The sequence below is a fragment of the Pestalotiopsis fici genome (assembly GCF_000516985.1).
Source record: "Pestalotiopsis fici W106-1 unplaced genomic scaffold PFICI_Scf_12, whole genome shotgun sequence".
Classification (NCBI taxonomy): Eukaryota; Fungi; Ascomycota; class Sordariomycetes; order Amphisphaeriales; family Sporocadaceae; genus Pestalotiopsis; species Pestalotiopsis fici.
The window spans coordinates 1196971-1222608 of record NW_006917102.1 but is presented as its reverse complement, the minus strand read 5'-3'; the positions used below and the strand labels follow the sequence as shown (position 1 = coordinate 1222608).

General features: G+C 50.2%; 7 protein-coding genes across 7 annotated transcripts; 4 read left to right on the top strand and 3 right to left on the bottom strand.

The window, feature by feature from the left end:
• Positions 1-341: 341 nt before the first annotated feature.
• On the bottom strand, positions 342-1234 carry PFICI_14129 (Eukaryotic translation initiation factor 1A; the record flags this gene model as incomplete). Its single annotated transcript, XM_007842710.1, has 5 exons — positions 342-526; positions 612-720; positions 783-847; positions 1013-1085; positions 1199-1234. 5 exons carry the CDS (start codon positions 1232-1234, stop codon positions 342-344), a joined length of 468 nt encoding a protein of 155 aa, XP_007840901.1.
• A 1176-nt stretch (positions 1235-2410) lies between these two features.
• Positions 2411-2971, top strand: PFICI_14128 (uncharacterized protein; the record flags this gene model as incomplete). Its single annotated transcript, XM_007842709.1, has 1 exon — positions 2411-2971. One exon carries the CDS (start codon positions 2411-2413, stop codon positions 2969-2971), a length of 561 nt encoding a protein of 186 aa, XP_007840900.1.
• Positions 2972-3766: 795 nt separating this feature from the next.
• PFICI_14127 (uncharacterized protein) lies at positions 3767-5071 on the top strand (the record flags this gene model as incomplete). The annotated part of the gene is made up of 2 exons (XM_007842708.1): positions 3767-3838; positions 3965-5071. The coding sequence occupies 2 exons, from the start codon at positions 3767-3769 to the stop codon at positions 5069-5071; spliced, it is 1179 nt and encodes a 392-aa protein (XP_007840899.1).
• Positions 5072-7222: 2151 nt separating this feature from the next.
• Positions 7223-8092, top strand: PFICI_14126 (uncharacterized protein; the record flags this gene model as incomplete). The annotated part of the gene is made up of 1 exon (XM_007842707.1): positions 7223-8092. One exon carries the CDS (start codon positions 7223-7225, stop codon positions 8090-8092), a length of 870 nt encoding a protein of 289 aa, XP_007840898.1.
• An 873-nt stretch (positions 8093-8965) lies between these two features.
• On the bottom strand, positions 8966-9774 carry PFICI_14125 (uncharacterized protein; the record flags this gene model as incomplete). Its single annotated transcript, XM_007842706.1, has 3 exons — positions 8966-9241; positions 9297-9529; positions 9606-9774. The coding sequence occupies 3 exons, from the start codon at positions 9772-9774 to the stop codon at positions 8966-8968; spliced, it is 678 nt and encodes a 225-aa protein (XP_007840897.1).
• A 9581-nt stretch (positions 9775-19355) lies between these two features.
• On the top strand, positions 19356-20338 carry PFICI_14124 (uncharacterized protein; the record flags this gene model as incomplete). The annotated part of the gene is made up of 3 exons (XM_007842705.1): positions 19356-19607; positions 19857-19991; positions 20060-20338. The coding sequence occupies 3 exons, from the start codon at positions 19356-19358 to the stop codon at positions 20336-20338; spliced, it is 666 nt and encodes a 221-aa protein (XP_007840896.1).
• Positions 20339-23657: 3319 nt separating this feature from the next.
• PFICI_14123 (uncharacterized protein) lies at positions 23658-24346 on the bottom strand (the record flags this gene model as incomplete). Its single annotated transcript, XM_007842704.1, has 2 exons — positions 23658-23766; positions 23850-24346. The coding sequence occupies 2 exons, from the start codon at positions 24344-24346 to the stop codon at positions 23658-23660; spliced, it is 606 nt and encodes a 201-aa protein (XP_007840895.1).
• Between the last annotated feature and the right edge of the window lie 1292 nt (positions 24347-25638).

Here is a 25638-nt window from a genome sequence, read left to right as displayed (position 1 = left end):
ATCCCTATCAAAGAAGGGGGTCCATTCGGAAGTCAAGTAGTAGTGCGAAAAAGGGTTATGAGTAAACACATCCAAAGAACCATGACGTCTCTCCCACCATGGTTTTCCATCCTCCAACTTGTCACATGTCCAACTGTCGAGGAACCAGCCTTGCCCAAAGTCGCAATCATGCCGATGTAGTTGTCGGGCACGATCATGACAGAGAAACATGACAGGTTTGAGAGAGAAGACAGCTTTGCCCGGAACATCTTGGCTACCTGAGGGCTTCGCGTGTAGGAAGCGGAGGACCAGGCGGACAGTGCTTTGAGCAGCAGCATCTCCAGCAAAGCACCTGCTTTTCTTTAGATGTCGTCGATCTCGATCTCCTTGCCACCGGCACCCTCCTCCTCCGAGTCGGAGCGGTCCTCGTCGAACTCGAAGTTGCACTCGCCATCCTCGTTAGGGCCGTAAGTGTCAGTCTCGTTGATCTTGGCGGACTCGGGCAGCTCGCCGTAGGCCTTGAGCGAACGGGCCTCGTCGGCGGTGTCTGTTATTATTCATGTTAGAACAAGTGCCATGGTAAGATTTTGGCGCGTGGACAAAGACGAAAGAGAGAAAAAATGGATACTTACACTTCATGATGACATCACCCTTCTCGTCTTGGTAGTCACGAAGCGACAGCAGGATAATATCTCCCTGGTTGATCCAGACCTTCTTCCTCAGCTTGCCACGAATGTGACCCTGTGAAAGCGGCGGTTAGTCGTGGGAAACTAGGGTTTGGGGGCGATAAGCGAGAGTCATACCAGTCTCTTGGTGCCATCAAAGCACAGAGTCTCGAGTCTTCCGTTACCAAGCATCTTGGTGACCTCTGAAATGTTCTTGTCAGCTTGTGATCAATGCGCTCACGACTTGTGCAGTAATCTTTGGCGCAGGTGGCGGACGCGCAACGGTATGCCCAATACACGGCGGTCAGGCTGGGTGCGGGTGGGAATGAGATGCAAAAGATGGCGGAAACAGTCGCTGGAAAACTCACGGGCGTACTCCTGACCATCCTCCTTGAAGATGAGCTCACGCTTCTCGTTGTCGTTCTCGTTCTTTCCTCTACGCTGTTTTTTGGTGTCAGCAGCCGGATAATGGACACATTGGGAGAGACGTGTGGGGTGGGGGAGCAGCGACAGGGAGGAGGCTGCGACGGGGTGCAAGTGTCGATAAAACGTACTCGGTTCTTTCCTCCCTTTCCCTTGTTCTTAGGCATGTTGGCGACTTGTTTGACTTGTTCTTGAGGGTAATGAACAAAGTGGATGTAAAGTCGACGATGGTTTGTGGAGTTGGTGTGTTGATGGTTTGTGAAGGACTACAAAAACCTGTGGTGACGATGGAGGGGCTTTAAGGACGAAATGGGTCGACGGGCAGCAAGGAAGGCGAAAAAAAGTGGAGGGGCACGGCTTTGTCGCAGTGTGGGAATTAAATACTACTCAGGCTACTACAACGCTGGTCTGTCTGGTGCGCAGCCGTGCTTTTTGCTCAGGCGCTTCCGGTTGCCACAGAAGCGCTGAATCCCGCGGGGCAATTGGGATCCAGGAGGGTGCCGGAGATAGGTACAATGCTTTCAGGCTTTTCCAAAGGATTCTTTTGCTGCCACAGGAAAGTCTCGGCTCCTGAGTCACCAAGCGGGAGCGCCGTCAGTAGTTGCATATTTGATGTACATTGGGCAGGTACCTGGGAAACTAGAAAAGAATTTAAACAAAGCCGACGTCACATGGAGATACATCAGCTAGCACATAGTCCACCATATAAACCGGAGTACACATCTTTAGGTCAAGGTAGCCGCGTAGGCTGCTCATACTTTTTGGTCTAGTACAATTGATTGGCCTTGGCGCATCTTCAAGCCTGTTAAGATTTCCTCAAACTGCTTCAACACCATATCCATCGTTAGCAACCCACCCTACACGTCCTGCCAGTACAAAGTACCGAGATAGGTGGCAGCAGCAGCAGCAATGTGTGCTCGCGATTCAGTTGACCAGCGAAGCACTCAGTTGGGATCATGATGAGAGCGTTGCTCGGTCGCCCCGTCTGTCGCCCTCCCACGACGACGCGAATTATTCTGCCGAAACGCCATGTCACAACCACTCGCTCCAGAGCGCCCATGGCAGGCCACAGCCATCACAAGAAGCAGAATCAGCAAGAGATAACGCAGCAAGAACAGCAAGCGCTACTAGAGTCACTATTTGCTACTCAGAACCCTCAATTCAATATAGTACCGACGCGCGCAGGCACCTCGAAATCCCACGAGCGCGTCCATAAGGTAGCGAAGGAACACAACATCAAATTCCCCTCCGCTTTACGCTCTCTGAAGGTTCATTACATATCCTCCAACCAGAGCAATATCCAGGTATTTACGAGTCAAAATCATGTTTTCAGTCAACACGAGATGAGATGGTTTGAAAAGCCTGAGCATCCAAACGCAGGCTGTGTGCTGGATCGATACGTCAGCTGGTCTGACGGCAGCCAGCCACTTTGGTGGTCTGCTGCTGCTTATGGCAATGCAGCGCCATTCATCTGCACGACGGCGCAGCGCCTGATCAATCGTGCAATTCGTCTTGCGCTGGAAGAGAACGGATACGATCGATACGGGCGGGCAATTGCCGTTGCCGGCCCCCGGCCCCAAAAGCATGATCTTTACGGGACTCTGCGTATACTATGTACTTCACCAAAAGTATTATGTCAACTCAAATTTTCGACAGACATACTAGACATTGGGCGGAGTATTGTTACCGCAGCACTACCTCACCTTGCTATTGTCCAAAACGGCAAGCCAGCGAGTGTTGCCAAACTTGCGCCTAAGGATTCCTTGGCAATGAAGCAAGCTTTTTATCGCATCAGCTTCTCTTCGCTGAATCAATCCTCAAATTATAAGCAAGACTCAAAGGGAGGAAACTTTGCCACGAAGCGTAGAGCTCAGGCCTCTTCTCGGAAATCAACCTTTAGATAATAGACAAGAAGTGAAGAGTGACAGATTCACGCGCCCTGCTAGACTTCCAGAGAAGGAGTTTTCGAAAATTAGGCGGGCTTCTGCCCATGTCTCGAGAAGGGAAACCCAAAGCAGAAGCAACATTCATACACCATCAGAAGCTGGGACGTATCTCTCAAGGCCATAAAGAGCATCTCTTCAACCGAGGTCGTCATAAACGCCGAATGAGAAAGCTCGCTGAGTTATATACTATGGGAGGACTGGAAAAGCTGGAAGAATCATGGTGCTCTATACACGGCCGTATCATATCTCTCCTGAAAGTGATATATTTTTCTCTGAGATGGTGCTGTAACGAGTTAAACTATTAGCTGTAACACCAAAAATGTGAGATACCCAACTCGAATTGTTGAAGCACATTGAATATAATTATATTTGATAAGAAGAGAAATCCATGGGATCTCCAGTTTGTTTCATTTGTAGCGAAGTGATGATAGGGTCTGGTTTGTCTTAAAAAAGGCGATGTCTTTATCACCGGCAAGGCTGACGAATAGAGTTGACGCTGACGCGGGCTGATCAGGGGTTCGGGGGTACCCAGGTAATAGCCCAAGCTCCCAAAAAACGATCGGCAAGACACATTACTCCAGCTAGTGAATCCCCTGCAACTGTTGTGAATTGGCAATCTCCAAGAAATCCAACTTGCACAAAAAACCGACCACCGTCCGCGAGAGAGAGAGACACACACACGATCAATCAGTGCACCCGCGCCAATTGATGAGATTCCAGTTCCGCAATCTCTAGACTGATATACCGCTCAATATGTTGGTTTCGTTGACCGTCGGCAAGGTCGACGCCGGCGTCACTGTGCTCTTGACGCCTGATAAACGACTGGTAGGTGGCCTCTTGGAGCTTCGCTGAGATAGCTTCCAACCACCCGCAAATGGGTCATACATTGCCCCAGTCCTTCTGGGATCGCTCGCTTCAGTCCTCCCTTGCTGATATCAAGACTTGAACCAGATCGAGTTTCCCTCAATCCTCCTCCCGCCTAATATTGCCTCGGGTTCCATTGTTGATATCACGGTTGCGCGCAATACCAAGTCCGAATCGGCGGCCGAGTCACGCTTCTCGGCACTTCAGGACCAAATCTTCAATGCCTTTGGCGCCTCACAGCCGTCCGTCCCCGTCCTGCGCTGTCGCAATGCCACCCAGACTTCGGTCGTGCTCGAATGGGACCCGATTGAGCTGGCAACGGCCGACCTGATCTCGCTGAGCCTCTACCGCAATGGGCAAAAGGCCGGCAACATCCCCAGGCCGCTGCACATGCACAGCACCAAGATCAGCGGTCTCGCCGTTGATACCGAGTACTCATTCTACCTGGTGCTGCGCACGAGCGCCGGCACCTACCGCTCCGAAGAGGTTGTCGTCAACACGCACAAGATGACGGACCTGTCCGGAATCACCATCACTACTGGTATCCTGCCTGGCGCCATGAAGGAGTCGCTCAACAGTGCAGTCGAGCGCATTGGCGCCAAGATCGTCGATGGCGTTAGGATCGACACGACGCACTTTGTCACTACCGAGGGCCGCGGTATGGCTTGGGAAAAGGCCGTGGAGATGAACATCCCCGTGGTCCGTCCCGAGTGGGTTGAGGCTTGCGAGAAGAACGGCAGGATTCTGGGAGTCACAAAGTTCTACCTCGATGCGCTTCGGCCGGGCCCACCGGACACCGATACTCTAGCTTCGAGGTCGTCGCAGCCGGAACAGCCGCCGCAGTCGCAATCGTCGCAACAAGAAAAGGCCCTGCCTCCGGAGCCCGCAGCTGAGAATGGCGAGTCCAAGGAAGCCGGCAAGGACAAGGAGGAGGAGGAAAGCAGTGACGACGATGAGGAAAAGGATGACAGCGACGAGAAGGGCGAGGACAAGGCAAAGGCAGAGGCAGAACAGAAGATGAGACTTGAAGACAAGGAGGACCAGAAGATTGCCCTGCGGCCCAAGGATGCTGAAAAGGCAGGTCAGGGCGACGAAAACGGCGACGATGCCGAAGATGACGACAATGATGACGATGACGATAAACCAGCACCCAGTCCTGGTGACGGGGCAAGCTTCCAGGACGTGGCATTATAAAACCCCATCCCTGGTAGGATGATTGCTTTAACTTTCTATGATAATGACGGCAAAGAAAAAGGTTGTCTTTTTGAGCACGGAGTTCAGAAACAGGACTTTGCATTGTTTTGAAAAGCAACCCCAGAAAAAGCCTTCCCCATAATGATGAAGATTGATAGAGATATATATACATTAGTCAAACTGGAATCATGTTTTGAAACAAGCGCCACGTTGTCTTGCCTTGCCGTGATACCATCCACAGGGCCATATAGATTTGATGGTGTATCCTTATGGCAAGTCTTCCCTTCTGCACACACACATTTCTCGAGAACTGCTGTGAAATGGTTCCTTGAATGATTGGCATGTAACGTTTGAAGGTGGGGGGAAAGGGAAAAAGGAGGCTCGTGTCGGGTAGGTAGGGGATTCTGACCGGGCTATCAGCTACCAAAGGTAACTCTTCAGCCTTGCGAGTTCAATATTCGAGCAACTAGCTAGGCATCATTGAAAGTGATTGTGTGAGCTGATCCTATGCTGCATAGGTTAGATGAATGAATGAATGAATGGCTGACTGGGCAACCACCAGAGGGTCGTTTGCAGTCCTCACCACTGCCCACCCCCCTTTGAACGAAAATAATCTTCCTTTCTTTCAACCTGGTAGTGCAATGGTAGGCACGTCTCCGAAAAGTCATAACGACGATTAGGGCGAATCAAACTACTACCCATCCGAGGGCCGTGTAGGAGAAGTTCTGTGTTCAAATCACAGTCAGGTTACCCTTTTTTTTTCCTTTTTTTTTTTCCCCTAACCCTGTCTCATATTTTTCTGCCTTTGATCTAGTTACCTTTTACTTTCTCTTTCTGTCTCCCTGCTCAACGCAGAGATGCCTGGGTACGGCCAGATCAACCGAAAAGGAGTCTTGGTGGACGTTTCCCTCAAAGGCGCACACGGGCAGAATGTGCCATGACCAGCGCAGCACCGTTGGCATGGAGATGATTTATTCTGGGAGACAATCACAAATCACAAATCACAATGGTGCAACGTGTCTCATTCCAGAACTCAAGCTATTTTTGTAGCAAGATGAATGATAGGTAGCAAAGCTCAGCAGGTAACTCATGAAATTTTGGTGCCTACAAGAAAAACATGTCCCTAAAGGACCTTTTCTGGCTGCTCTGCCCAGGAGGCCCGTAGATTGGCGACGAGATATTTCAAGCATTATTTTAAGCCGCCAGGAAGCAATGTTAAACAACTCAAATCTCTCAGAGATGTGTATAATGCGGGCGTGTCCAATACAATGAGCACCTCACCCATGTTGCTTCACTTATCGCAATTTTTTGCTCCCCCACTGAAACCTGATGGCCTCTTGCATCTTTCAATTTGTAAACCTGGTAAATATCCAATGCTCTGCAGTCATCTAAATTGATAAATACTTGGGACTGCCATAACCTCATCGTCTATTTCCGTAAGTTAGCTATGCTTCTCGCCGAGATGTGTCCTATCAGAATCGCCCATGGTTTCTTGGAAGCTGGTCTCTCCAACTAAACAACCTAATTGTAAGAAGCAATAAATCCAACAGAGCCATGTAACTGACTGTGCAGAAAATTTACTTGCTTATATAAGAGATACAAATCTGCATGCGACAAGAGTCAACTTGCCAAACATGGAAGATGAACTCTAAGCGTTGTACATTTTTCAATTCGCTGCCGATGACCGTCACAAATCAATCGCCATGATGAGATTGGAAATTTGGAGGCCCATTTTTCACGATTTTGTTTTATTGCTTCCGAGTTGACGATCGCCAAGAACAAGCTTTACTTTCTCTTGATCTATAACAAGGCTGGCCAGGAAGAGCCTTGTAGTCACTAATCAAGGTGCGAACCGTTGTTAGCGTATTCATGAATCATCACTCTCCACCACGCACTATTCCAAACACTTATAGTCAACATCGACCAAACAACCCAACATCTTTTGGCCTCTGAGCTGACACATATCCCGAGAAAGAAATGCTTGGATGATCTAACGGACGCCTTCTGCTGCATACATCCAAACCTGTCCACTGGCCAATCAACGTCAACTTCAATCGGGACCCTTGTTATAGTTCACTCAGGCCTTTTCCCCAGGGTGTGTAACACGACATCTTTGTTCGAGCATTTTATTATTCACTTCATCAATCACCAATGTCTAAACCCTGGATCTTTGTATCGCCCTCGAGCCGCGGCATCGGCCACGCCGTGACACGACACCTATTACAAAATACCAGCCTGCCCATTGTTGCAACATGCCGATCCCGTGACACGGCCGCAACCAAGGCGTCGCTACTAGACAAGCTCCCGGCATCGACAGTACAAAACCAGCACGAAAAAGAAGACCACGCCTCGCGTCTCGTGGTGTTGCGGCTTGACGTGACGGATGAGCCATCAGTCCGGGACGCCGCAGAACAGGCCGCAGAGCTGTTCCCCCGGGACTCGCATCACCTACACCTCGGCGTCGCTATCCCAGGCATCCTCCACCCGGAAAAGAGCCCGTTACAGGTAGACTATAGCAAGGCCGAGGAAACATTCCGGGTCAACACCCTGGGCCCGCTGCTCTTGATGAAGCATTTTGGAGAGTTCCTGCCCCGGAAACGAACAGAGCTGCTCCTTCAAGGCGCCGTCGACGGCCAAACCATGGAAAAGGACCAGCTCCGCCTTCCCCGGCACGCCACGTGGCTCACCATGTCGGCGCGCGTGGGCTCCGTGTCGGACAACCGGCTGGGCGGGTGGTACAGCTACCGGGCGAGCAAGGCGGCCGTCAACTCGCTCACCAAGACGTTTGACCTGCACCTGCGGCAGCGCAGCGGCGACCGCGCCCTCGCCTTCGCCTACCACCCGGGCACGGTCAAGACGGGCCTCAGCCGCGAGTTCTGGGCCGGGGTCCCCGAGGACAAGCTGTTCAGTCCCGAGTTCGCGGCCGAGCGGCTGTGCGCCGTGGCGGCGTCGAGGAGTAGCACAGGCGAGCATCATCGTGGGCGCGTCTGGGACTGGGATGGCAAGGAGATTGTGCCATGAAGAAAATTTGGACGGGGACTGTGAAGGGGAACAACTTGTACAAATACGTAGAAAAAAAATGGTAGATGGCATGACTGCAAAGTCAGTAGTGTATCGATGTGTGGAAACTTTGAGACGACCAGTCCAGGAGGGAGGGGAATAGCGTTGGCTTACCTAAATGTATAGAAATGGGAGCTTGTCAAGGTCATCTTATAGAGAGTGTATAGGCCAAATACTAGAAGGGTGCAAAATACCAAGATTGCCTCAAGGGTGAAAAGAATTGTGATGGGAACATGGAGTACAAGGAGCGGGCCTGTTTACCATCTTTGATGCAATCGAAGGACCTCAGTATTCTTTCTTACATGAGTCTCAGGCTCCAAATGAAAAGTTCGCCTTTAGCACCATATATTCATCGGCTGTTCGTTATTGTTTTCATTTTCTATCATTTCATCTCTATCTCATACGTACTAACACAAATGCCCTCCACAAATCTGCCATCAGTTGTTGAATTGGGGTATGTCTTGAAGCAAAAGAAAGGGGACATTGGTCGGTAGTATTATCAACACCAGATTAAAGGGACCTTGCTGCAGATGCGTCCATTGGGGGAGATTGGAATTTGTCGGATCGCATAGATTCCTGGAATTTGAGACTCTGAGCTCAAAGTTGCGCACTCGGTTCCAAATTCCACGAAATCTGTCAAGGCCACCTCGGTTCTCCCAGCACAAAGATCAGGAGTTTCCAGCTCCATAGTTCAAAAGTCGGTTCAAGGTAGTCGCCATGAGGGGGGTTATTATGCCAATGTAAGTAGCGAGGCGTCACCGTATGCGGGAATAAGAAGTCGCAATTGGGCGATTCGAAGAAGTGAAGCGTGATAAAAACTGAGGCTTGGCTCTTTTAAAAGCCACCCTTAACACCATTCTTCTCATCGATGTAGCGGAATCTCTCGCGCTCCTTGCGGTCCTTGACGAGGCAGGCGATGGCCATGACCATGGCAACGTCGATTCCAACCATACCAAACACGGCCGTGAAGATATTGTCGACAAAGACATTCGTGAACGAGGTGAGTGGTGAGGCACATCCCTTGATCAGAGCAGCCGCGGCAGGACTCGGGCAGGTAACATCGGTAACGAAAGCTGGAGAAGTGCTGTTAAAGTATCCGCAGCATTGGAACTATTCCTTGCATGAGTAAATGATGATCGATCGTCAGTCAAGGTCCCAAACGTACCTCTGTCTGGAGAAGTGATTGGACGTCGGCATTCTGGGAAACCCAGATGTCGAAGAACTCCTGGCGCGTCTTGAGAGTAATGATCCAAAGGTCCAGACCAATGATCATGGTAAATACAGCATCAATGACCACCAGATAGCCGGCGAATTTTAACCATCCTCGAGCAGGAGTAGACAGGGCGGGAAGGGTCACCAAGAAGATGAACAAGGTGAAGGCAGCGTTTGCGATACCAGCTATTGATTGTTAGTTTGCCAACTGTGCCTGCGAACCGAGTATCGACTGCAAAAGTCGACGAGGAGCAACAAGTACCTGTCAATGGGAATCTTTGATACAGCAGATCGCGCGCCGCCTCGTTGCCTTCCGTCGGTGGGTTGAAGCAAGTGTTGAGAACAATAACGGAAAATCCCATCATGATGGCGCCCATGATCGCAAACAACCCGTCGACAGCCACAAAGGCTGCCAGCACTTTATTGACCATTTTTGCGAATCTGAGAAAGCAGCCCGTCGTATCCAAAGTTGCTTCCTAGTGGCTCGGTGCCTATGATGAGGATAAATCTCGAATCCCGCCTCCTTGGTCCTTGGACCTTTTTAACCCTTTCCTAATCCTCCACTGCGCAATTGAAAATCTGAAGAGCAAATGACGACCGGCGTCTCGAAGTAAAGGTGAACACTTGTCGAAGGAGAAAGAGAGAATGTGTGTGGAAAAAAAAAGCGGCCTGATGCCCGAGGCGCGAAGCAAGAAATGAATGTAATGTCGAAAGTCTATCCGACCTGTCAAAGACACAGATGAACAGACAGCCGGCAGCTCGACCGGAAAACGGAAGAGGAAAAAGAGAAGTAGAATAGGTGAAACGAAAAGGTTAGTGATTACGAAAGGCAGTAGGTGAAGATTTCAAGACGAAGCACGAGTAGAACGAGAATGGACCCACGACTGGCCTTCAAGCGCCAGATTCTATGCAACCACGACCAGATGAATGTTACACATACTACCTACGCACGAGTCGCCCACGCATGTACCGTCCACGGGGGAGTCTGCCAAACAGGGAACAAGGTCCAGGCCGCAGAAGCCAGGAGGAAGAGCAGAGGAAGGTAGGTGGGCTTTGCGAACCAGGCACAGTGGGCTGAGTTGACGAGCAGAAACGCAATAGAAACGACAGCCCAACTCCACCTACCCAGCAATGCGAGACGCCCTCAGTTGGTCGTCGATTTTGGGTGACGATATGGCACAAGCCAGACATTTGGCGTTTCAGCGCTTGTAAGGGGTCAGCAAGCGCCCAGCTCCCTGTGCTGCGGCAATGGCTGGCACGTGCCACTTATGGAGCCGTGCCTCGCATCTGGTACAGGGGGCCCTCGACATCGGACGACCAATCGTTGCGAGGTTCCAAACCAACCCTGGAAGGCGTCGCGAAAATCGACTGATTCCAGTTTGAGGCTCTTACATTGCAGCTCGGCGCCTGGGGGGGCGTGTGAATGGTCAGGATCTGGATGTGAACACTGCACTTGCGCCCTGGAGGGGGGGGGGAGACAATGTCCCGATCGATTCAAGCTTCTGTCTTTAAATCACTTGAGCCTCAATTGACCCGGTTAAAAGGGTTGCCAAGCTGGGTACTCACCTACATAGGCTTTACCTAGAATGTTGGACACTAAGATCGGTTCACGGCAAGCTGTGGGTAAAGCTGTCAAAGCAAGTCGACAGCTATTTTTTGCAACATGAATCGATGGCTTCTGCTGCAACATGCGTCCTGTCCTAGCCACTGCAGGTCGATCTCTTCTTGGGTTCGCTCACACGGGGGAATGGGCATTGGGGACTTACGTATGTCGAAACTTCTCTCCAGTGCTTGCTGAAAGCCTGCGTCTGTTCGCCGTGCATCTCCCGCGAGACCACGATGACTTTGTCGGAGATCCCCCCCAATGTGCAGCAAGGATAACGGGCGAAAATAGCAACGCGGTCTGCAACTTGTATTTTACATCCTTGGACATAGCAGGTTTGATAAGTGATCCGCAAATTTCATGGACCTTCAATGGGTATCTCGATTATGCCGGGTGGGCAAGCTGTCTCACGTGCATGGAATAATGTTGGACAAATGGCCATCATCGCCACAATCATAGTCCTGAACTCCATGTCTGAACTCAGAGGGCACTAGGTGACAGATGATACATAATGAGCTGGAAGCCCATCGCCTGCCTCATCAAGCAGTTGATTGCTCCCCGTTGAACGCACTCATTTCTTGAGATTGCCTTGGCATTTCCCACGCTGCTGTCGCTCCCCGGACTGCCGTCGGCTTCATGCATTGGCTGCACATGCAAAATGGTGTCTCCAAGAACCGACGAACCTTCGGCTGGCAGCAGAAAGAAGCTCCCCATAGATCGGATAGTCGACCGTACCGCTGTGAAGAAATGGCAATTCGTTTGGCGACACGACATGGCAGCATCCAGTGACTCGCTCCCGGGTGCCCGGGTCCTGCATAATGACCAGAGTGGAAAGTCCAGGTCATTTCTTTGGGTTCGATGAAAGTCTTACAAACAGAGCTCGGACAAATATATCGTTGCAGTATTTTCTATGCATTCGAGATGCATTGGATATGCACATGAAGCACTTCATTGCTGGGTCAGAGCTGGAGCAACACACAATGTTATAGGGATAATCCTTGGGTATAGAGAGTCACTTTCGACAAGGCATCGTACTTCTCAACCTCGGGTCATGCCAGAGATTGAACGGGTATCCTGCACGCCTGAATGCTCCGAGTTAAACAGTCCTTAAAGTCTGGAAGACTGCACATGTGTATGCTACTCAACTTGACCGGCCAGTCGCAGATTACTGATATCTTCTATGTGGTAGCGCAAGTCATGATTGATAAACCCCTATTCTGCCAGAGGTTTGTGATAGATTCTTGGCATGGAGATCCAAGTTGATGTTGGAATAAATGCTGCAAGCCCGTTCTGTATAATGAATCTAGCGCCCGTCGTACATGAACCGAATGAAAGTTCCAGAAGTCCATCCAAAGCAGAAGTGACATTGAACTAGTCAACACGAGGCGCCAGGCTTGAGGCGTGGCTTAGTCATTACTGACATATGCTACCGTAGACTGGCACGATCAAGGACGATTCAATGCCGAAATTGGGCTTGGAATTATAATTCCAAGCTATACAAGCGAACAGTGCTAAGCAAATCTTGGAGAATTCAGGGTCTTTCTACGGTCGATTTGTGCACCCACTTTCTCCAACTATGGCGTTGAGCCGAGCCTGACTGGTGGAAGCTGTCTTTGGAGCCGTTCAACGGCTATCATGACGCCGGTGTCGCATTTTAAGGATCCGTCAAGTCGGGTTGACTCCTCCCGATAAAAGTTTCCTTGATTACCGACATTACATTTCAAGTGATCTGCTTGGAATCGGTGAAGCCCAGTCATTGGGGACAGAGTCATCTAGACCATGCAACCTTGTGCTTGCGAGCCATGGGAACCTGGCTCTTAGGAGCGCACTTTAGACTGAACAATGAATCAGTATGGCTTTCATTATACGCGAACCTGACATTGCCCTGAAATCGCGTCCGAGGTACGTGGTACCATGGCCCAGTCAGTCCTTTTGGTCGCTTGTTCGCGTAGCTTTGTTGGTAGGATTTGGGGGGGAAGCAAGGGTAGGATGTATATTAAAGGTGAGGAGGTTTTTCTTTTGGTTCCCGGGGACGGCTCGCTGCGCATTGTGAATGCAACGACATCAGCCGGCTGCAACGCTGCTCGAGATTACCAAGCCAGGCTTGATCAATCCCAATCGGTCATGGTATGTACTGGTCGCGGCCGTTTGTCCAACAAACAAAACCTGGAGAAATTCTATTTAAAGTAATTGTGACAAGATAGATCTCGACTTGAAGAAGTGGACTAGGTACTACTACCTACTACAACAATTTCCACTGCCCCTAATCCGTTTGCGTTTTAAAATTCCAGATCAGCTCCTGGTACTACCTGACTAACAAGTTCATCGGGATGGTTATCAAGAGCTTTCCATCGGCTACGGGATATTGTTCGGGAAAGGGAAAGGAATTGCATTTTCAAAGAGAAGATCCCCCTATCCACCTGCATCTTGAGATTAGCCCGAGATGTTAGCAGCAATGGGGGGTGGGCGGCGCCAATTGGGTGGTTGCTGTTATGAGATTTACTGTTTAGGCTTGCTCTAGATTCCGGCCCTCGGATGCCCACGTCAATCTTACCCAGCAAACTCTTCCCTCGCTCACCAGGCATTCTTGCTCTTCTTGGCAACAAGGTCGTCTCTCATTCGATAGAAACTCAATCACACGCTACCCAGGTATTTTTTTCTCTCGTGCGAGCCGGATAGAATCTCCACTTTTGCTGTAAAAACCACCCCCAGGGACCTACACACCTAGAGAGAGTCCAACAGAGGCACCATACCTGGGGCGCTTCAGCAGCCCAGTGCACACTGCGCACCATGGCCCGATCCAACGGGAAAACACTGGCATGCTGTCCCATGCCGCACAGCACGGCGGCGGACCCAAATCTTGGGAACCCTGGTAGCTTGCATCGTAAGTTAATGGGGAAAGACGCTCAGTTCAATAAATTGTTCTTCTTTTAATCAGAGGTCACGAGGCTGCCCGGGCCTGGGTATGGAAATCTCGTGGAAAGTGAACAGACACTACTGTATGCATACGCGTGGCAGTATCGTGGTCGTCTCAATCAGACCACCTGGCAAAAAAGGAATTCTGCCTTCTGCTTCTCGCCCCTACCTACTCGTATCTAGTGCTTGACAATACAGTATGTACGGCACAGCATGGTCGAACATGGGTCTTTGCAGGGCTCGATACTCAACTGTGGACGATCTCAAGCGCCGCATTATGACTATTGAAGCCTGTCCAATCAGAATGTCATGTTAGTGCTTTCTGGTCATTTAGTACTGCGACCCAGCTGCGGGCAGAGAAGAGCCGACAGATACCGTGATACGTACTTGGATACTCCGTCAAAAATTTAAAGACGTTCAAAGGAGACTTTGATGCATTGTATGCATGGCCGTCACCCAGTAGGTACGAACAATTTGAACTTTGTCCTACATTCGAACCACATGTTCTCTGAAAGGGCCGCAAGTGCATTTCAAAACATGCCCAACTTTCTGAGCACTGTCCATCACCCACTGCCGGCATGTGTGAAAGTTGCCGCAAATCTACCTACTACCTTACTAGTCTAATGTAGTAGGTAAGGTAATGTAAAGTAGTCTCACGAGCCTCGGATCTTGGTCTTTTACGCTAGTAGGAGAGGCAGATGAAATGCTTGGATTACTACTCAAAGTGGGACGGACAACTTTTGGGATTCCAACATAGTGCATGCAGTGCTTGTTGATTGGTTGCCAATGAGTACAATAGGTAGGTAATGTAGGTAGGTAGGTAGCTGGTAGGTAGAACTCGACCTCGCTCACAAAAGCCCGATCACGACGCATCCCTGCGAGGGTGCACAGTAGTTGCAGTTCCCACACCTACCTCCAGCATGCATGTGCTTTGCCCCCCCTCCCCCTTGGCTGCGCACCGCAACCGTTGATTGCACGATCCTTCTGCGAAGCCCACTGCCGGAAGCCATACGCGCAGGAGGAACTCTCACGTCCATCCATCACATTCAAACAAATGCTGGTACATGGGGCCGCTTGTCAAACGCCGACGCTTGCGTGCGCATGCGCATAGTGTGTATAGGAAAGTGTACACCCGTGCTCTGGGACGTCCTACATCTAATACATTGGTAGGTACCTACCGTGCATACATACCTGGAACTCTCACTTCACCCACCTTGTCTTCTGAGATCGCAATCCCCGAAATCGTTCCTATCTACAGAGTCCATACTTATCAGCCCAATACAAACAAGCATCTATTCATTGTTCTGAAGGATAACCACGGCAAGGTAGCTTGGGTTAGCCGGGTCAGCTTCACGGCCGGCCCCATCGTCAGCGCTACAATTGATGCTTGTAAGTAAGGATCACAAGAGATAGCACTGAGCGCCGCCTGAATCCACCGTGGCGAACGCCCATGAATCCCTCCCCCGGCCCTATCATAGTGGTACCCCAATAATCTGGTCTATGCACCCATGCATGGCGTTTTCCTCTCATCCCCGACAAACGGCATCATGGGGCGAATGACCTTGCGAGTCTCTGGCTTACCGGTGGTCCACTCTCTCTCTCTCTCTCTTTCTCCTGTAGGGACTTTGAGCAAGAGGCGTTCTGGGGTGGAATTGTTCACACTTGGCTTGTGGCCAGCTAGCCTGTCAGTCAGTGCCTAATTCCAAGGAACCGGCGTTAATAAAGTGGCGGGTCAAGCGGCGTACGAAATCAACGTTTGGAACTGTTGCTGGTTCGCTTGTGATTTGGACAGTGACTTTTTTGACAAGTCCAGGCTCCGGCTGTTTATTATTACTCGACGTAGCGGTCAAACAAGTTAGCAACAATTGACAGCACTCTGACAGCAAGGAGGGAGATCCGTGGCGATAGAGTTTGGACGATCCGAGGGACGGGTCCGGAGGTTATTGACATTAAAGGAATTGGCTTGAATGTCCCCAAATGGGTCCCATTGAAGATGGTAATGTATGCACCTTTTTCCTTCGCCCGGGACCTACATTGCACTGACTCCGTGGTCATGGAAGCTTCAAAGTAGCGTCATGGTGCTTGACTACTGACTTTCAAATGCATAAAAAACAAAATCTGGAGAAAAAATTGAAAGCTGCAAGTAGACCGAAAAAAAAAAAAGAAAAAAAAAACTCATGCCATCGATCGATGATGCTATTGCCATCATTAGGTGCATCCACTGCCTTGTTAGAATATCTTTGGAGTGGAGGCAAGGTGCGTAAAACTACTGCCAGACCTCAGCCGGTAGCGCCCATTCGTTCGGCTTCCTCTTCTTCCACCATTTCGGCGAGCACTGGGGGAGCCAAAAGCCAGCCCAGGCGAGTCTGATGCGTCCTCGACACTTGCTGCACTGCCAATGTAGCGCGCCGTGTCTGTTCCCCGCCCACAGGGCATCCGCTCCTCCACCCCTCCCCCTGCCGAGCTACCACAGGTGCTCATTTGTAATGACGCGGGAACGGGGGAACAAAAGAAAGCAGTAGGAGACGGAAAGCGAAGAAAAAGAGGTTCAAAGTTGTTGAGTTTGTTTGGAAGAAAAAAAAAAAGGCGAACCCCAGACCACTGACCATATCTTAAGTTTCGTAACGCTTTGTCGTTATTCCCACGTGGAGTTACAAATAAACACAAGTTACGCCGCATTAATATACTCAACAATATACTGTTGTGGCCGAAATAGGTAGTCGCTTGGTTATCTTGTTTGGTCAGATGATGCCATGAGGCCGTGTGGGCACAATGGAGCCCGGCCATTTTAGCTGCAGGTTGATGAATTGATGAAATCTGCTCCAGATTTTTCTTCAGGCTAGAGACGTGTGTTTCGGCCACTGCAACAAGTGCAGAGGAGGCGACGGGGTTGGGTTTAGAGGTACATGCACTACTACACCCACGAGAGATTTGCCCACCATGATGTCTGCCCTGACCGATGCTGGCGTAGACTGTACCCTACATTTGAATGTACTTTTGATGCTGCCATTTTGGAACGAGACTTGTTGACTGTTATGGTTTTTGCTGCAGTCGTCATCTAATTTACATGCATGTGAAAACATGGTCATGCAATCAACGTGGCTACGTATTATGATGGTTCGCATTGAGTCAACCTTACATCAACTCATTGCCATCCTTGATAATCCCAATCCCCGTTCAGCCTTTTTTGACCCAAGTACCTATATGATGACTATTTGCGCAAAATGATACAGTAAAATACAGTACTATATGTATATTCATATCGTGACAAGGGAGGCACAGTCGTCGATACGTACCATTTTCCCAATACCCCCAGCCTGCTGCTGCTCGGCCGTGGAAGCACCTTCCCTAGTTTGTTAAGCCCGACATCGAGGTTAACACTGTTATAGGCTGGTGCTATGTCCGCCCGCCCCCGCCCCATGTTCCCCTTGCTACACAGCAGATTGTATGTGCATACAGTAGCTGAAGCTGCTCCGTAGACTTGCTGCAGCTGGTTATGATATTCAAGTTTTGTATGTTGATGAGCGACCGAGGGAGAAAGCGCAGGAGATTAGGTAGAGTAAGAGAGAGAGCGAGAGCACAAGAGATTAGATGACCTGGGTATTGCATCAATTCTCCACGCATCCGGCTGCAGGTCGAGGGAAGCAACGGCACAGCACAAGGGGTGTCGATGTCTGGGCCCCCCCATCAGATTCCCATCGCTGATTAAAGCCTGGAGCTGGGGGACTCGGGAGCTGGAGCTGAGAGTAAAAATGGGCTAATAATGGGCAAAAACAGCAGAGAGAATGCAAAAGCTATTACCAATAACCAAGCGATCGAGCATGTGGATTGGGCGCGCCCGCTGGCGTCTCCCACCCCTCCCCAAATCCCAGTCCCCCGCCTTCGCCCTTTTTAATTCTTTTTGAGATTTTTTTTTTTTTTTTAAGAATTCGGGCAGCCGTTAATCGCCCGCGCGTGTGCTACAACCTTACTATCCTCTTTTCATTCATCCCGCATTCACCTTTCCTGATCAATCACTCTGTCATCGTTTTCGGTCCTTGGTTATTCTGATCTTCTCTACAGGGGAAGCCGTTACTCCAAAAACGTCTTTTGACAGTTCCCGAGGCTCGTTGGCCTTGACCCCGTTTGAACCTCGCAGATCTGCAACACTCCCAGCTGCAGCTTCAATTGGGGAATCAGCGTTGCGTCTGGGTACCAAACAGAGCACAGATCCAAGAGCAAGATAGTGAAAAGCACCCACTCGAGACCCCCCTCCCTCCTCCCAAAACGCCCATCCGATCATATTGAAGACTGTTGCCCAGTCCACATTCGGAATCAACCCTTCCCTTTTCACTCCTTTGACTTGTCTACATTCACGCGATATACTCAATTCACGAAATTCTAGCATCACAACACTTGCCAATAGCCACGTTGATTACTACATTATTGTGCCCCCCAAGACAATCGTCGTCAGTAACCCCGGCCGCTAAGGGACTAAGAACAAGTCACTTCTTCCACTTGACTTACCCACCCCTGGAACTCTTGTGTACCTTTGCCCTCCCCTACGGACCAGCCCAAATCGCCCATCTTCCACTTTGTTTCCCAGGTACCAAAGAAAAAAAAATAGTCGACCCGCTGCGAACCCTCCGCCAAGGCAGGGGAGCGACCTACCACCTCATAGGAACCTTGCACCCAGCCCACCCAAGTCCACCCGAAAAGACCAGCCCGCCAGCCAGCCAACCAGCACCAGCATCAGTCTGGTGCCCGCACTCGAAAAGAAGTTCATCAGAATTGTCCAGGGCTCCCAGCTCTAAAAAGGCGCTTCTTTTCTGCTGCCAGCCCACACACCCAGGCAAGCAAGCAAGCAAACAAGCAACCAGGCAGGCAGGGCAGGTAGGCAAAGCAGACAGGCAAGAGCAGGTACATACCTTGAGCTCCCCCAAACTCCCTCGTGGTTCGTCAAGTATCGAAGTACTAGTAGGCCCAAAAAGCATTGACCGGTTTGCGCGCCCTCCCATAAAAGCACAAGCCTACCCTCTGCACTCTCGAAATTCCTAATCAGGAAGCCCAACATCCCAAATCTAACGGCCTCTCTACTGTTCATCTGGTTTCTCAGCTGGACAAAGCAAATAAGAATCAACGCAGGCGCCGCGATTCTCCCCCTCCGTTCGCCTTGATATCCCATTTGGATTCTTTCGCGCCTTCCTTGAAGTCAGGATCAGACCAGACTCAAAACAGTAAGTTTGTCTTTCCCCATTTGACTTGACACATTGCGTTCCTATTCCTGCAAAGCGCAAAGCCATTTGCTGGGGCCACCGCCTACTACAACAAGACAAGTCGAGTAACCCGTAGCCTGCTACAGAATTTCCTCTCCACGCATCAACGCCAGAAGGAGCCTAGGTCATCGGCACCACACTCAATCGAGCATCTCCACCACCTTTTTTGCCTTTTCTTCGTGATACCGTCGTCGCATATCCTCTTTCGTCGTCTCTCCTTCTACCACAAACATAGATAATGGCCGACATCACCGACCAACACGACCAATCCGCCGCCGGCGACCTCGACGACTCTCACGCCGTCGGCAATGGCAACAGCGGTGCTGAGAGCCGTGGTGTAAAGCGACCTCGCGGCAGCATTGCCGAGGACGACGACGACGATGACGAGAAGGGTGGACGCGAGCGTCGCAAGATTGAGATCAAGTTCATTACCGACAAGTCGCGTCGTCACATCACCTTTTCCAAGCGAAAGGCTGGTATCATGAAGAAGGTACGAAGATCCCACTCAACTCGAGCCAGTTCCCTGTTCGTGTCGCGACTTTCTCATCGCGTTCTGGCATGGGCACCCTGTGTCACTCCTTCGCAGTCTTTCGCCCTCAACCTTTTTTTTTAACCTCGTTGAAATTTTTGAGTTCATTGTTGCTTTATCCGATGCAGCTCGGACGCGTCACCATGATTCGACTCGGTGTTGAGCGCGAGTCTATGTGAAAAATCACGCTAACAACTCGTCGCTCTATAGGCCTATGAATTATCTGTTCTCACCGGCACCCAAGTTCTCTTGCTTGTTGTATCTGAAACTGGTCTGGTCTATACCTTCACTACTCCCAAGCTGCAGCCTCTGGTCACGAAAGCCGAGGGCAAGAACCTTATCCAGGTATGTATTCTGGCCCATACCCCCATTCCCATCAAAACCTCGGACAGTAGCTCACACCGTTTGCACAGGCTTGCTTGAACGCGCCGGAGCCGTCGCAGAATGGCGACGTCGACGATTCCAACCAGGTAGAATCGCCGGAGGAGCCCTCCAATGTTCACCTCCCACCTCAGTCCAATCGACCGGGTATGCCACCAGCTCACATGCCTGGCAACTACGGAATTCCAAACGTTCCCATGGATGCTCAGCAGGCTATGGCATACCAGAATTATGTCCAGCGACAACAGGGGTCGCAGTACGCCATGCCACCTCAGCAGGGCATGCCATCTCACGCATCACACCAGTCTTAGGATCAGAGAACTTTTGACTGGCCCCTGTTCATACGCCCTGATACGATACCCCTTCTTGAATGCATTTATGAGGTTTCCTTTTCAGTCACCTCCAATTTAAAGCACATCAACAGTCATAATATCAAGCATTGTGGTTCTGGCGTTGATGCCCGTTCCGGATTTTCATTTTTCCCCCTCTTTCGCGAGTCTCTCATTGCACCTTGTTTCCACCCTTTCACGACTACTTTCATGGCATATACCACGGACAAGTCTTTATGTTTGATGACTTATTCGACATGCAACACTACTAATCACACGCCGGTTATCGAGGAACAGTTGCGTTTGCATTCTCAGCAATCGCATCCTCCCTGAAATCGACAACTCTCGATTCTCCCTATTCTCCTGGATAAGGACCAGAATGCTGGCAGCCGAAGCGTTGTCAGGCTGGTCTCTACACGAGGATTGACTTTCTTCGGAAAAGGCCCTGCTTGTGAAAGTCTCGGACACCTCTCGAGACTTATCTCAAGCGGCCATATTCGGATCTTCGCGAGTCCAAAATTTGTAGCAGTAAACTTGATTTCTGCCAGACACATTTTGCGGCACGTATTTCCAATGTTCCCTGCGACGAGATGCCTCACTGGTCACCAGCGTCCTGTGCGCGAAAACGTTTCCCTTTTTATTCGAAGCACCTGAGATAGGCTGCAATGAATCCTCTGGGCGTACGTCTTCGGCATGAATCAGCGACTGGTGTGTTTGTGATACGTCCTTCCATTACCTGTTATGATCTTGCACATATACCGTTATGAGATGGAGAGGCGTGACACTTGGCTGGCTGGTGGAAGCCACAAAAGGGTTTGGCGGTTAGAGAGGCCAGCTTCACCGCAGGTCGATTGGGGTCCAAGACGGCGCATTCCTACCTTGATATAGGACAACAAAATGATAAGCAATACATCCACCCATCACCACTTACCTTTGGTGATATCAATTCGTGATCTTCTGTATACTGTTTTACTTCCCGCAACAAATTGTGTGTTGTAGCTTCAGATTTGTCATGCTCCTCGATCAACCTGGAGAGACAGGCTTTGCTGGGATGGACCACAAGGGCCTTTTGGTTGAAACGTTTGGCGAGTCATTCCCAGGTGTGCCAGCCTTGGTCCAACCAAGTCGTCTTGATGCCATCACCTGATCCTGTGGAACGATACCCAGGTTCGGCAATGATGGCAGCCAGTACTTCCCAGGGCTTCAGGACCGCACGGGATTGTGTTTGCCGGATTACTCAGACGGGTAGAGATTCGAAAAGAGTCGAGAGTGTCGATTCGGCCAGTTTTTGTTGTCCTTTGCCCCATGTGCAGTGTCGTCGAGACGTGCCGTACCCCTAATGCTCTTGTATTTTGATCCTCGCCGCAACCGAGAACTTGCAGAACCCCTCCATTTCACTCTTTCTTTCTTTTTCTCATTTCTCCCTCCACCTCGCAGATTACATTTCATGTCCCAATTTGAGTGCGCCTAATAGCCCAAGCCACAAATTGCGACAGGCTGGGCGGGATATTAAAATGGCGATGTCGGAATGTGGTTGCAGTACGGTCAAAAGTGGTTGAAAGTAAACATGGAAAAACAAAGGTTGAAGAGGAGAGGGGTGGAATTGAGGAAAAGGAGGGTGGGAAGGGGTAAAAGGTCTTCTTTACTCATTTGTACAAGAGTGAGAGAGAGAAAAAAAACCAAAAGGCTCCTTTCCCGATTCGACGTTGATGACGAAACACGACAGCCCTACAAAATACAAATGCAATACATAATAAGAAACGGGCAAAAGGGAGGCTCCAGTTGACTAGACCACTAACAGTATGCGTAACAACGCAGAGGGAGAGCGCTGGGCATTGCACGGGATGCCCGGCAATCCAGGCTTGCTGTTCTTATTCTTTTCGGTCCAAGTGCAATTCATGCAGGTGGATTCTTTGGATCCCCTCTCCCGTCCCAAAAGAAGAAGGGGAAAGCGGATGACTATGTAGGGAATAGGCGCAACATAAAATATGAAAAATGAGACCACTTCTTTTCTGATTCTCCAGGAAAGGCAATGAGCTAGGCTGATGCGGAATGGCGGCGCGCGCAAAGAGACGAAAGTTGAAAGTGTGTAAGAAACAAACCGTAAAAGGGCTGACAAACAGATACCCAACAAGGGAAATGAAAAAAAAAAAAAAAAAAAAAAAAAATCTATCAGTAATGCCGAAAAGATTCTTTTTTTTCCCACTTGTCGCAATTGGGAGTCCTTGGAGCTGAATATATAGCCTATGACAAACACACACACACATACATCACCGGAGAAGTCTACGGGCAACGGTAATTTTGAGTTCCGTACTCCGTCCGTAGAGTCCGTACATTACCCTCCCACTTGCATGAACATCGGAGGGACTATTGTCGGAACCCCGCGAGACGCGCCGTTCTGGACGTACGCTCACAAAGAGGCTTGAGAGGGGGGGAAATCTGTGGCATTTTCCCTCTGGGCAAAGGGTGGAGCCATCAGAGTGGCTTGACAGGTCGCCTTTGATTTCTGAGAGTGGCTGGTGGGGAAAATGAATGAAAGTTCTCACCTCTCCTCCCCTGGACCCCTCTGACAGGGACGTGCCCTTCTCTCGCCAGATTCCTGGCCGAGGACAATTGTTATGTAAGGCGGAGCAAGAGCAAAAGCAGCTTGAAGCTTTGCAAGCCGAGCGGCCAGCCGTCCAGTCAAGCCAAAAAGCCTCGCTAGACCATATCAAGCAAGTCTGAGCATGTTTGAGTGCGTTTGAGAAGGTTCATTGGCGCTTGTACTAGGACACTTTGGACATGAAATGCGGCGCGTGTAAGTGAACAAGCAACACAAGAGAACGAGGGTAATCCGAGGACAGCGCTTTTCAACGAGGAAATCAAAAAGGTCTTGTGCGCTGGGTGCTGGAGTAAAAAAAAAAAAAAAATGCCCAAGAGAGACTGTCGAGTTGCTCTGGAATAGTCATGAAAGGGTGCATCCGATACAAGGTCAAATACACCAATGTCTCCATCAAGGAAAACGACATGTTGCAGCAGCAGGACTGAAGATATTGTCTTGACCAAAACACCAAAACGCCTTATTGTAAACGCTATCGCTTGAGATGATCCCATACCCTTGCTTTCCCTCATGAATGCATATTTCTCTTCAAAAATAGACCCTGTTCCGACGCTGCCATGTTGCCATTTTATCGTGATTCTTCGTGAAATGCCTTGGCCCTGTAGGAGTAGTTCCGTCATCATCGTCGTAGGTGGTTGTAATGGTGAATATCGTAGGAAGGAAAAGAATTTGAATATCCCTAATGGCTTTGAATTCTAGCATCTAGTGCTCTGCTGCAATTGTGTAGCGGCCGACGAGCAAACTGCCCACGAAAACACCGCCAAGAACAGAGAGGAAGTAGCCGACATTCATGGTCATAACAGCCAACATGCTATTTGCAAATTTCCGAGTCAGTCTTGTACTTGGATCAAGATATAATTCGGCAAACTCAAAGGGAAAAGAGGACAAACTCACAGAAGATAACCAACTCCAGCAATAACAGTATCGATCACGGCGCGTACGGGATCAACAGATAACCTCCAAGGACGAGTCGGGACACCCTGGCGCCGGACCACCATGACATCCTCCTCGGCGCCGTTCTCGGACAGCGTCATGGTCATGCGCTTGGCCAGGCTGTCGCGGGATATCTGCTCGGCGGCGGGGAGCTTGCCCTTGACGGCCACGTAGCGGCGGTCGAGCTCGCGGTCCAGCCAGCGCGCCTCCTGCAGCGACTTGGCGGCCAGCAGCCCGCGCAGGATGCCGCCCAGGACGATGAGGAAGATGCACGTCGCCGCGTACTCGCCCGTGCTGCCCGGCGTCCAGCCCGTCGAGTACAGCGGCGTGTCCATGGAGTTGGAAAAGACGGCCATCATGGTCATCATGCTCGACGACGATGAAGAGGTTCCCGACATGTCCATGTCCATGTCCATATCCGTGGCGGCCATGGTCGTGCCCGTCTCGTGAGGTGCCATCGTTTTCCAAGTGAAGGAAAGGTCGCAAAAGGTGTGAGGTTCGAACAGAGACGGTGAAAAAAGGTAGATAGGAAGTGTCTACTAGGTAGGCAGGGTTGTCGAACTGTAGATTCCTAATTAAGAACAGGCGCCGGTCCTGGGGGAGGTGAGAGTGGAGGTGGGAAAGAAAGCTTGTCTGGTGGGGATCGATCTACTGTGTAGATGTGGCTTCGACTGGCCGGGTTGTACAAATTATGTAGTTGGAAAACTAGTGGCAGTCTCTTGAGGATGAAAAGGTGATTTTGGTTGACAAGTCGAAATTAATAGAGAATATCTTTGAATCTTTGTTGTTGCTGAGAGGTCCGGCCTGATGATCCCCTCGGAAATTCGAGCAGGTACCTTCCACGACTTATAAATGTATTATACCAAGACGCCGAGAGACTTTGCGATGGTTCTTGAGACGACCAAGGTGCAAGGGTCGAATAGCAGAAGCATAGGAGTAAGAAGTCCATGGGGCCAAGATGGAATTGACTGGGGAAAAATCCAGAGTGAGGTCGTTTCTCAAACGCCCTCTGGGGATCGGCTTTCCGGCTCATGGGCGGAAGGAGAGACACGCCACGGGCGCATTGACCGAGAGCTGTCAAGATCATCGAGCGCCAGGTCCAATCAGAAATCAAAAATGACAGATGCAGCCACGTCTTTGCTTCTTTTTTCCTATGATTGTCGATGCACGCATCCTGTTCTGGGTGCACCATATAGCTCACGGCAGCTAGATGACGGGACTTTTTGTGTAAAGGTCTTGCAACTCAGAGAAGCTACACGGGCATCTTCTGCCCTTACAGAGAGAGACAGAGAGAGGAGCCGCCTCATAGTGCTCAAATGCCCTCAGACCTTGATTGTATACCAACATGTGTTTAATGCCAACAAGGGACAGACCCTGTCCTAAGACGGCACCGGTTTCGTACAAGATCGCCGCTAGGTTAGTGTGGGGCTTTACCTGTAGAATGCTGCTACCATTGGCTTGGCTTGTTGGATACCATCGAGGTTCTAGACCATGTGCCTTTTTTGGTGGAGCCGAGTATGCAAATATATTCCCTATTGCCCAGCCCGAACCGCTACTATTCCCTTTCCAACTCGTACATCTCGGCCTGGCCATCAATTCACCCGGAAGTTGCCAAGTCTCTTGAGATTTATGCTCCATCGTGAATCGGCATAAATTACTAGAAATGGGAGGCTTGTTTTGCGCCTGTGAAACGGGGCTCGGTCTGTCGGATTGCTGGATTTACATAATGACTTTCAAAACTATCGTAATA